We start from the raw sequence: 12804 nt of genomic DNA, 5'->3' as shown, positions 1-12804 counted from the left end.
ACAGTATTGAGCATCATGTGTGGCCATTATACAGTATGGAGCACTGTGTGGCCAGAATTATTGCATCTAATGTAATGCTCCAATTGTGGGGTGGCTCTGGGCTTGTATTTTTAGACTGGGAAGCGTCCTATAACCAGGGACCTTACCAGCCTGATAATATATAACCACAGCTGGATTGGTGATTACTTGTGATATCTATTTTTAATATTTAAATTTGTTTTGTAATATGAAACATTTAAGTGTGAGAAGCATACAAAAGAATAGGAAATCAGGAAGGGGGCAAACTCTTTTTCACACAACTTTATCTATCTATTCTATCTCTCTATTCCGACCATTCTGGCTGTAAGTTTACTGTACTTGGCTAATGAAATTATGTGGTTTCTTTGAGATGTGTGCATAAAAATTTGAAGGTGCGCACATTGTCCATTTTTCTTACGCCCATTGACTTGCATTAGTGACTGCGATCCAATTCTCGCATCCACTCGCAGCATGCTGCAATTTTTTCTCAGTCCAATTAGAGCTCATTGAATAACATTGATCAGAATGCAATGCAATGTTTTCTCGCATTACACTTGTTCAATTTATACACTTGTGTGAACGTTTTAGGTGTTAGCCTTTTTGATAATTTTTTAAGTTATAGAAGCAGAGGTGTAACTTCAAAGCTCTTGATTAAATGCCAAATCTAGTGGCTCCTATTCTCTTGTTACAGAGAGATCTATGTGCCCCTTCAGTCTACATCTGCATCCTTTATTGACATGTCCCTGACCACAAGCTGTGAAAAACTTTACAAACTTCTCTATGTGTTAATATAGCATCTTAAAAAGGAAATAAGAAAGAAATTGTATACCAATAGAGAGGAAGCAGTGACATCGGTAAGTGCTGAAAAAATAACCCGGAATGTGGCTGCTTGCTTTATGCACACCAATTATGTTCTAGATGAGTTTATAACCATAAGGTGTTAAAAGACTAAGTCCTAGTCTGACAGCTTTTCTGATGGTCATTCTGGCAACCTAACCATTTTTCATAGAACTGCAATTTCATCAATTTATTTTAGAATTTATAAAGGTAAGTGTCATGGGGACCTGGGATAGAAGCTTGTTAACTGTCTATGATGCCTGTAATATTTGTTTTCTATGATTTTTAAACATTCATGTGTTTAGGATATTTGCATGCTGTTGACAAAAAATTTCATTCTAATGTCAGTTCTTGTTAATGTCCAGCATTTCCTATTGCAAAGCCGGAGAAAATGAGTCAACGGTTTTGCAATAAATGCGATACAAATGAAGACCATGTATAATGGATTGTATTCAAATATTTCAACCAGAAATGACAAGACCTATTTTTTTTTTTTTGCAATTTCTCCATTTTCTAAAAATTAAGATACCGTATATACTCGAGTATAATCCGAGATTTTCAGCCCATTTTTTGGGCTGAAAGTCCCCCTCTCAGCTTCTACTCGAGTCATACCCAGGGGTCGGCAGGGGAGGGGGAGCGGTGGGCTGTCTAATTATACTCACCTGCTCCTGGCATGGTCCCTGCACGTCTTTTTCCCGGCGCCGGCAGCTTCTTCCTGTACTGAGCGGTCACATGGTACCACTCATTACAGTAATGAATATGCGGTTCCACCTCCCATAAGGGTGGAGCCGAATATTCATTACTGTAATGAGCGGTAATGGTGACCTCTCAGTAGAGGAAGAAGCAGCAGCGCCGGGGAAGCAGTGACTGCACAGCGCCAGGAGCAGGTGAGTATAGTGGGGAGGGAAGCGCAGCGCTGCGTGATATTCACCTGTTCCCCGTTCAAGCCGCCGCTCTGTCTTCAGCGTCTTCTGCAGTGACGCTCAGGTCAGATGGCATGGTGGCGTGGTTAGTGCATGCCCTCTGCCTGAACGTATGGAATAATGGGGCAAGTGTCTGTATAGAGCATCTTATGGGGCCATAACGTTTGTGCAGCACTATAATGGGGCAAATGTCTGTATGGAGCATCTTATAGGACCATAACGTTTGTGCAGCACTATATGGGGCAAGTGTCTTTATAGGGCCATAATCAACATTTGTGCAGCACTATATGGGGCAAGTGTCTGTATGGGGCCATAATTAATGTTTGTGCAGCACTAGATGGAGCATCTTGTGGGGCCATAATCAACATTTGTGCAGCATTATATTGGGCAAATGTGTCTATGGAGCATCTTATGGGGCCATTATTAACCATTATGCAGGATTATATGGGGCATATTTTAATATAGAGCATCTTATGGGGCCCATCATAAACTTTATGGATCATTATATGGGCTCCTGATTCAATATGGATATTCAAAAACACTTAACCTAGTGATGTCTCAATTCATTTTACTTTTATTGGTATCTATTTTTACTTTTGACATTTACCGGTAGCTGCTGCATTTCCCACCCTAGGCTTATACTCGAGTCATTAAGTTTTCCCAGTTTTTTATGGCAAAATTAGAGCGGTCGGCTTATACTCGGGTCGGCTTATACTCGAGTATATACAGTAAGTTCAGACTTACTTTATATGTATTGCGCTGTATTACTCATATTCATATAAACAATGCAATTACAATAGAGAAGTGTATTGTAATTTTTATTTTATATTTTTATACACACATATGTATAATTTGGGGGAAAATGGGGGTTATAATCCTTGTGTAGATTTCTGGCGTGGGTGGCTGCCCTGGAGCAGGGCCCCAGGAGGCAGGGTCACCAGGAAGCTGGTGGCGGTGGTAGGAGTGGGATGATATTATTGCTATTTTCCCAATGTCCACCACAGTGAAAAAGATGGGAAGTGCAGGATCTCCTGACATTGTCTGAGCCCACCGCTGAAGCACACTACCGAACACCCCTTCCTCCCAGACCGGGACCCCCAGCATTCCCACATTCCTCCCATCACCACCACTTTCCTGCAGCAGTGACTCTGCCTCCTTGGACTCCACCCCAGATACCTCACCCTGATATGCTACCGTAAAAGCGGAATATAAGACGTACCACCATTTTATTTTAAAAATTCTATACTATTTATTCTATTTACTGCATATATATTTGCATTCATTTCAAAATCATTGGCTCATCTTCTCCAATTTTAACCGCACCCCCAGCTCTAACTGACACTGGCACTAGATTGCGGCCGGCTGTCAGTGAGGGCTGGGTGCGCAGTTACAGCGGCCGCTATGTATACTCAGAGCAGTGACTGAATAGCGAATGATGATGGGGAAAATAAAGTTAATTTTCACCCCTCTGCATTCAGCTACATGCAGGCGCCGGGCAGCATAATAACACTGTTAGCTTGCAGATTAACCGCATATCAGCAGGTTAACAGCGCTATTCCTGGTGACAGGTTTCCCCTTTAATATCTTCTCCATTTTCTGAGCCTGCAGATGTTGGCTGATGTTTCACTCACATCCATAGACTTGTATCGGTGTGCGTGATCGGATCATCAAGTGCACTTTCAGCATACCGCAATTGCTTTCTTACTTCGAACCGGCATGAGAAAAATAATCGCAGATTTTTTCTCACTTCCGTGCTTTCCGTGTACAATCATTTTTTTTTTTACTCCGCAGCTATGAATCTTTTACAGGACTATTTGTAGTTTCCTGTTACAAAAGTTGTAATGTATCCGTAAAAGTCAGATGCCGTACTGATGGTCCACATGGCATTTAATTTTTTTTCTCGCAACCATCCGATTTCGGAGTGAAATTGAAGTATGCTGCAATTTTTTTTCTCTCACTCTGAATACAGCTGAAAAGAAAAACTCAGATCTGCACTGCGTCATTGAATAATTATTAATCAAAATTGCAAAGTCAGATCCTAATTCAAAATCACTATATTGTAAATAACTTAATATTGGGGGTGCCAAACAAACATAGCATAAACCCTTAATTACCTCATCAAAATTAATTAATTGAAATACCAAGGAAACAATATCCAAAATATAACAACATTGTATTAATTAACAAAAAATAGTACACAAATACAAAAGAATAAAACATTTAAAAAATACTTCATAAAACCAAGATGAAAAAAAATTAGGCGGTGTGGTCAAAAATAAATAGCTTTAAAATAAGTACAAATCCATCAGTACATTGAAATAATGAGGGTATAGGGAAATACTCTAACAAACATTAGTTATAGAGACCAAGCATTTATAAGGAGACTAAACAATAGAAATGGTCCATAAATACCATAGAGTCCTAAAGCATTGCATAAACAGCCATATCAATGGATAAGTAAAATAAATCTCAAATAAGTGAAATATCACCCTGAAGAAGAACTCACACTTGGTAGAATCAACGCAGACTAAGCCTATACCCACCATAAGCCATAATAGATAAAGACTAGTGATGAGCGAGTATACTCGTTGCTCAGGTTTTCCTGAGCAAGCACGGGTGATCGCCGAGTATTTGTCTTGCGGCAGCTGCATGATTTACAGCTATTAGCCAGCCTGAGTACATGTGGGGGTTGCCTGGTTGCTAGGAAATCCCCACAGATATTCAAGCTGTCTATCAGCTGTAAATCATGCAGCTGAAACAATGAAAACTAAATCCCTGAGCAGTTACAAATTCTCGGGAGACCACCCGAGCGTGCACGGGAAAACCAGAGCAATAAGTATACTAGCTCGTCGCTAATAAAGACCACACTGCTCAGTACCCCAATACTCATTTCACATTTCACATTTCATATCAGACTACAGGGGGCTGAATACAAATGCACGTCACAATTTTCAGATTTATATTCTTAAAATAATTAGAAAAAACAATGTATCATTTCCTGAACACTTGCCAAATAGTTTGAGGGTGTAATATGAAATATATATATATATATATATATATATATATATATATATATATATATATTGTATATTTTATATTTATAGTTTAAATCACCTACCTTTTCCCCATTCAAAAATAAAGAAATAAAAATAGAAATTAAAAAAACAAAAGCTAATTTGGTATTGTCGTGTCTGGAAAAGTCTATTAAGATATAAAATTATTTAATTGGAATAGTGAAAGCTAAAGCAGAAAAATCAACATACAACAATTACTGGGTTTTGATTGCCAGGCAATCTTGAAAAAAAATATTTACCCAAAACAATAAAAAAACAAGTCCTTACTCAGCTGCAAGGTCAGAAAAAAAAAGTTAAGGGTCTCCAAAAACACTCTTGTTTTTATTTAATTCACTAAAATATAAAAAATAACCTTAGACATTTGTTATTTATTTGATTATATTGACCTGGAAAATCATATTTCCAGGACATTTTTACCACACAATTTACGCCATAAAAATAAAGTCTCCCTCCCTCTCACCCCCCCAAAAGAAAAAAAGCAATGCCAGAATAGTTTTTTTTCACCATTTCACCCCACTTGCAATATTTTTCCTGTTTTTCATTAAATTAAAGTAAATTATCTATTTCAAAACTGCAGCTCGATCCTCAAGGAAACAAGCACTGATATGACAATGATGTGAAAAATTATATATATATATATATATATATATATATATATGCCTTTCAAAGTATGGTGATGCAAATACAAATTATATTTTGTAAAAAGTAGTTTTTAGTGTGCAACGGTAGCAAAACATACAGCATAAAACCTATGTACGTCTGGTATAGCTGTAATTGATCCAAAAAACAAAGTTGTCATATTGCTTTTCCACATGATGAATGGATAAAAAAAAAAATAATTAAAACAATTCCTAAACTGCTGGAAGTAGGGGAGGAAACAGCAAAAGTGAAAAACTTAAAAATATGCAGATCTATAAAGGGATAAGTTAAATAATTTGCTTTATACTATTAATAGTGTTATTAGTAATAGGGCTAATAATCCTCTGTTTCCTTTCTTAAACCATCGCATCGTGTCCTCTTCAGACTGCTTTATTGTATGCATCGTCCTCAGCTCCTCAGTAGTGAAATCAGAGGTTTCTTCTGCTGGAAGGCTATACATAGAGTAAGGCTGGCAGAAGAGGATGCGGGCGACAGGGGAAAGAGAAAAGAAGAGGCACATAGGACCGGACAGCAGCGGGACAGGTGAGGTAAGTAGGACAGGTGAGGTAAGTATTTTTTTTCAACCTTTTGCACACCCTCTGTAGTTCAGCTAAATGGCAGTAAGGTCAGAGGGTTAGACCACATGACCAGGTCCTGAGCTTAGTGCCTAAAGAGAAGGAGACATCTTGTGTGGGCACATGTAGTGGCTTTGCCTGAAAGCTGGAGGAGCAGGTAGGCAAACTCCGAGCTCCTGTACATGAGAGACCACAGCCTCAGCTGCAGGTAGTTGTATGAGAGACTGTGTATATAAGCAGAAGATTGTACTCAGGACTCGCTCCACCATTTATGTATCTGCATCACTATACTGGAAAAAACTGTGCTTGCTGCATTTCAATGGAATCTCTGTTGAATCATCGTTTGCCTGGATTTACCTGTGTTTGTATGCCACAGGTAAAGGTTATCAATAGCCTATTGGCCTCCTTGTTTTTTTGGATAATCGAGTGCATTACATATCATCATCACACTACCAGGAAACAGAAGTTAATACAGTGCATCACTGGAATTACGTATATTCCGGAGAATAGAAATCTTTCTACGCTTCAAGAAGAATTCAATTCCGCTCAAATAAATTTGCTCATCTCTAGTACTACTTTTATTGTTATTATCATATTACTAATTATACTAATTATATTAATATTAATAATAATAGTAATATTAATAATATTATAATGCTATAGATTATCATTTGACTATTTTGGATTAGGGTGCGCAACGTGAGCCTCAAATTTAAACTGTTCCAATCATTGAATGGACTTTCCACTTTTCTAATTTTAATGTTTTATTTTTCCAGCAAATATATGAAAAGACTACTATTTAAAATGAATTAAAATTAATCAAAAGTATGGAAGGTCATGTTGAATATGCTCTTCTAAATCTTCCCTTGGAATCCAGTCATTCACAGTTGGATATTACTAATGGAATAGAAGCAACTGGTAAGTTCATATTAACTACTGTATGGAGTTTATTGTTTTTATGTTTAAGTAGCTATAATGGGAGCACAAAGTCATTTTCTGATTTCAGGAAATCATTGTTCTCAAGCTTCAGTTAGATTTTAAAAAAACTGTCCTTTACCCACCCTCCCCAGGTCCTGTGCTGAGACTCTGTCCTGCTACTTTGTCTTTTTTGTCTGCAGCCATAGGTCATGACTGTGACAGCCCTGCAGCCAATCAGTGACCACAGCAGGTCTGACCGGGTCATGTCATCAACTTGGGCAGAGCTGCTGAGTTCACTGATTGGCTGCATCACTGTTGAAGGGGATATCAGTGCTGCAGACATTAACAAACATTGGAAGGAAAAGTGAACCACTGCTGGACCAGCAAAGAATACATAAACGCACTTTGTTTTCTTTCAAAGAAACTGAGCAAGGGAAAAGGCATTTTCCACAAACCGGAAAACCCCTTTAACCCCTTAACCCCCAAGGGTGGTTTGCACGTTAATGACGGGCCAATTTTTACAATTCTGACCACTGTCCTTTTATAAGGTTATAACTCTGGAACGCTTCAAAGGATCCTGATGATTCTGACATTGTTTTCTTGTGACATATTGTACTTCATGATATTGGTAAAATTTATTTGATATTATTTGAGTTTATTTGTGAAAAAAATGAAATTTGGCGATAATTTAGAAAATTTCACAATTTTCCAACTTTGAATTTTTATGCCCTTAAATCACAGAGATATGTCACACAAAATACTTAATAAGTAACATTTCCCACATGTCTACTTTACATCAGCACAATTGTGGAAACAAAATTTTTTTTTGTTACAGAGTTATAAGGGTTAAAACCATCAATTTCTCATTTTTACAACACCATTTTTATTTAGGGACCACATCACATTTGAAGTCATTTTGAGGGGTCTATATGATAGAAAATAACCAAGTGTGACACCATTCTAAAAACTGCACCACTCAAGGTGCTCAAAACCACATTCAAGAAGTTTATAAACCCTTCAGGTGTTTCACAGGAATTTTTGGAATGTTTAAATAAAAATGAACATTTAACTTTTTTTCACAAAAAATTTACTTCAGTTCCAATTTGTTTTATTTTTCCAAGGGTAACAGGAGAAATTGGACCCCAAAAGTTGTTGTACAATTTGTCCTGAGTATGCTGATACCCAATATGTGAGGGTAAACCACTGTTTGGGCGGATGGGAGAGCTCGGAAGGGAAGGAGCGCCGTTTGACTTTTCAATGCAAAATTGACTGGAATTGAGATGAGACGCCATATTGTGGTTGGAGAGCCCCTGATGTGCCTAAACATTGAAACCCCCAACAAGTGAAAGCATTTCAGAAAGTAGACCCCCTAAGGAACTTATCTAGATGTGTGGTGAGCACTTTGACCCACCAAGTGCTTCACAGAAGTTTATAATGTAGAGCCGAAAAAATAAAAAAATCATATTTTTTTCCCAAAAATGAACTTTTTGCACCCGGTTTTGTATTTTCCCAAGGGAAACAGGAGAAATTGGACCCCCAAAAGTTGTTGTCCAATTTGTCCTGAGTACGCTGATACCCCATATGTGGGGGGAACCACCATTTGGCCGCATGGCAGAGCTCGGAAGGGAAAGAGCGCCGTTTGGAATGCAGACTTAGATGGAATGGTCTGCCGTCGTCATGTTGCATTTGCAGAGCCCCTGATGTACCTAAACAGTAGAAACCCCCCACAAGTGACCCCATATTGGAAACTAGACCCCCCAAGGAACTTATCTAGATGTGTTGTGAGAACTTTGAACCCCCAATTGTTTCACAACAGTTTATAACGCAGAGCCATAAAAATAAAAAAATCTTTTTTTTTTCCACAAAAATTATTTTTTAGCCCCCGGTTTTGTATTTTCCCAATGTTAACAGGAGAAATTGGACTTCAAAAGTTGTTGTCCAATTTGTCCTGAGTATGCTCATACCCCATATGTTGGGGTAAACCCCTGTCAGACTTTTGTGCTGCCGAGATTTCCACAGGCTGTGGTTGGGTGCAATATTATTACACTACCTCCCATCTACTATATGTAGGCTAGAAAAAATAGGAGGTACTGAGTGAGAAGCACATGACTGCAAGTTCAGAATGCACACAATGCTTGTAGACTGTAACCATGGGAATACATAAGTGTTCTTAGGAGCTGTATATCAAAGCAATATATATATATTTAGGAATTGGTGCAGTGTAAAATTGGTTGCAAAATTGGTTAAAGGGGATGTCCAGTTAGTGGATAACCCCTTTTGAAACAAAGTAGTTTACCTCAAAAAATAAAAACACCATATACTCACCTCCCGTACCGGTAGCATTCCAGTGATGTTGGTGCCTGGTTTCCTGGAGCCCACATAACATTGTTATGCTATGTGAGTCCTACTGCGTACCAGTGGCTGCAGGGCTCACATAGCATAACAATGTAATGTGAGCTCCGGAAAGCGCGACTCGGACAACGCTCAAAAAGCTTTAGCAAGAGTTGCGATTACACTGTCTTTTTATTTTATAAAGGGGACTGCTTTATTTAAAAAGGGGATGTCTAGGTAGTGATCAATATCCTTAAAAAATCAGCAACAGGCCTACAAAATAGACAATATGCTTATACTGAAAAAGCCAATTCTGGAATGTAGTATTTTTTAACATATTTATAGAAGTTTATTTGGTGTAGTGTAAAGATCATTTATTCAGTTGGCCCTTGGTCATGTACAAAACAAGGTGTGGTGTTGCCTCAAGAAAAAAACGATAAAGGTATATTTTGAGTTATCTAAAAGACAAAAAAAATGATTTTAATGTTTTCTGTCTTATTTTGTTACAGATCCAAGAATGCAACACGTTGAAAAGAAGCAAAGTAATGTTTGGACAGGCACAATCATAGTTTTCCTCTTAATACTGGTAATTCTTCTCAGCTGTACAGTTGGAGTACTTGGTAAGAAACACTTTAACATTAGAAGACTTATTGGCCATAATTTTTGCTTTTGCTGTAATATAAATACCTAATTAACAATGTTTTAATTGATTGAAAATATATTTTAATAAATTAAACATGTTAATTAATTTTACTTTTTAATTTAACAATTTTTGTGCATGTATCATTTATTAAGCATTAAAGACATGATTCTGTTCTGGAAGTTTACGATAGCCTTTTCCAAAGCCATTTTAGGGAAATACCTTTCTGATCTCATTCTTGACGCTGGAGGATTTGAGACGTAAAATTTCTCCTTATAGAAAGGGCAAAATGTAATAGAGAGACTTATAGGCAGTGGTAGGATTCAAGGGATTCTCCCTGGTTCTGTGGAAACACCTTTTAAAATATCAGATGCTTCCACGAGGCGGGTCAGGAGTTCTGACTGATCCATTTTGGTGCCTCTTCAACTATCACTTTGAATGCCTCATTGGCCTTCGATGGTGCCTTTTAACCAATTATGTGCCTCTTTGGTGGCGCCACATCACACACACCTAATGCTTTTGTGGTCCTAATGTTACCTCTCTTTAAGATGCTTACTACTCCTTCATTTTTTTTGAGGATTTTAAAAAGCTTTGGAAATTTCAGTGTTCCTGATGTGTCTATTAAAAAAAGCATAGTTACCTCCTAAGGTAGCACCACTGTGAGTCCTGTGTACGTCACAATATTGTAACCCCCTACAACTACTAAATGCCTGCCTACTAAATTATGATCTTATATTTGCCACATTGATGTCTTTTTCCTATCGAAAAAGTCTTCTAAGAATGAATAAAACAAAACATTATTTTTTTTGGAAACTTCTCACTATTGTAATATTGTGATGTCATGATGTCCGCCGCCATGACACCATGGGGTACTGTGATCTCTGAAGCCCATCTAACCCAGAAGACCCATTCTTGAGTGAAAACACTGGAGAAAATTCATGCAATAGTCGAAGGGTAAAAGAAGAGACATAGGATTGGACAGAGGGCTGTAGCAATGACAGAGCAGATGAGTGGTGAGGAGAGTATTATTTTTTTTCAATTGTTTGCCTATCCCTCCATAGTTCAGCAAGATAAAGCTGTATCTGTTAGGGTACCGTCACACTATAACATTTCGATCGCTACGACGGTACGATTCGTGACGTTCCAGCGATATCGTTACGATATCGCTGTGTCTGACACGCAGCAGCGATCAGGGATCCTGCTGAGAATCGTACGTCGTAGCAGATCGTTTAGAACTTTCTTTCATCGCTGGATCTCCCGCTGTCATCGCTAGATCGGTGTGTGTGACACCGATCTAGCGATCTAGCGATGCGTTTGCTTGTAACCAGGGTAAACATCGGGTAACTAAGCGCAGGACCGCGCTTAGTTACCCGATGTTTACCCTGGTTACAAGCGTTAAACTAAAAAAAAACAAACAGCACATACTTACATTCTGGTGTCCGTCAGGTCCCTTGCAGTCTGTTTCCCGCACTGTGACTGCCGGCTGTAAAGTGAAAGCAGAGCACAGCGGCTGTGCTTTCACTTTCACTTTACGGCCGGCAGTCACTGAGTGCGGGAAGCAGACTGCAAGGGACCTGACGGACACCAGAATGTAAGTATGTGCTGTTTGTTTTTTTTTAGTTTAACGCTTGTAACCAGGGTAAACATCGGGTAACTAAGCGCGGTCCTGCGCTTGGTTACCCGATGTTTACCCTGGTTACCCAGGGACCTCGGCATCTTGGTCGCTGGAGAGCTGTCTGTGTGACAACTCCCAGCGACCACACTACGATTTACCTACGATCACGGCCAGGTCATATCGCTGGTCGTGATCGTAGGTAAATCGTATAGTGTGACGGTACCCTTAGAGGTCGAGTTCCCGCTTCTGCACAGGGGGAATCTCGAGCCATCTCCACTGCGGTCTCCCATTCTGTTCCAGCTGCAGTGGAGTCTGCTCAGCAAAGACGTCGGTCCCAGCGTCTTGCTCAATCTCACTCTGTTCTAAGAGTTACTGCTGCTTCTCCAGCTTCTGCCATTAAAGCCAGTACTGGTCAGCAGCAAGCGGACTTCTCTGGGACTAAGTCCTTGTTTGCACATACTGAGCATGCCCAGGGCAAGATCTCCCATTGGAGATCGAGGGTCAGGTGCTCAGGCTCTGCGGCACATCCCATTGGTCCTCTTGGCAGGTCTTGGAAGGGCAAAAGTTCTGTAGCCACTTCCTGTGCTGCAACTATATAAACTGCGCATGACCGCACGGCCATGCGCTAGTATTGTCTCATAATTATATATGTGTGTGTAGATGGATGTATGTCGATTGATGAAAGCTCCTAAATATCCCTCCCTAGAGTTGTTGTCTGCTCGCGGATGTTGGTAGCTATCTAGCGCCCGACTAACCATCTGCACGATACACACATTACAGCGTCCTCTTGCTGTGTTCGCCTGTACGGCGCCGTGCGCTTGCCTAGCGCTTTCCATACACAAGCCTGTGTGGTTGGTGGCGTCCATCAGTGCGGCATTGCTCGCACTCCTATGCATTTATATATTTCTTATTAGTTTTCTTACACACCCAGTTGCAGTGTAGTGCCAGCAAGGGTCTAATCGGACTTCAATCCCAGTTGGGGTTAAGTACGCTGACTGCTTGCTCGCGCTTTAGGTGCGGTACCGCGGTCCTGTGACGCAACAGGATTGCTTCCTTCACGCTGGGTGAGGTTGAACCCACGTGTGTTTACTTTAGTGTACCGCCATATAGTCTGCAATTTACTAGCAGCGGGTTTTCACCTGCACGGTGGACCTCGAACTGCGAACGCATCTATATCATCTTTCTGGGTGCGTTCCGCCAGTCCTAACAGTATCTTGCTGCCATTTTGCTGAAT

The 12804-nt window shown here is 39.7% G+C and overlaps 1 protein-coding gene across 3 annotated transcripts in view; it reads left to right on the top strand.

The window, feature by feature from the left end:
- The first annotated feature begins 738 nt into the window (after positions 1-738).
- The window catches only part of LOC138667796 (natural killer cells antigen CD94-like), a 32616-nt gene continuing 20550 nt past the window's right edge, over positions 739-12804 (top strand). For 2 of the 3 annotated variants that reach the window (XM_069755886.1, XM_069755888.1), the window contains exons 1-3: positions 941-1065; positions 6843-6984; positions 9825-9935. In XM_069755886.1, the coding sequence (XP_069611987.1) occupies positions 6894-6984; positions 9825-9935 (202 nt within the window). In that variant the 5' untranslated portion in view covers positions 941-1065; positions 6843-6893. Of the gene's footprint in view, positions 873-940; positions 1066-6842; positions 6985-9824; positions 9936-12804 lie in introns of those variants that run through there. The other variant, XM_069755887.1, reaches the window with a different exon arrangement.

This window comes from Ranitomeya imitator, chromosome 2 (assembly GCF_032444005.1).
Source record: "Ranitomeya imitator isolate aRanImi1 chromosome 2, aRanImi1.pri, whole genome shotgun sequence".
NCBI lineage: Eukaryota > Metazoa > Chordata > Amphibia > Anura > Dendrobatidae > Ranitomeya > Ranitomeya imitator.
The sequence above is the reverse complement of the archived record's forward strand: the minus strand, read 5'-3'. Positions and strand labels throughout refer to the sequence as shown.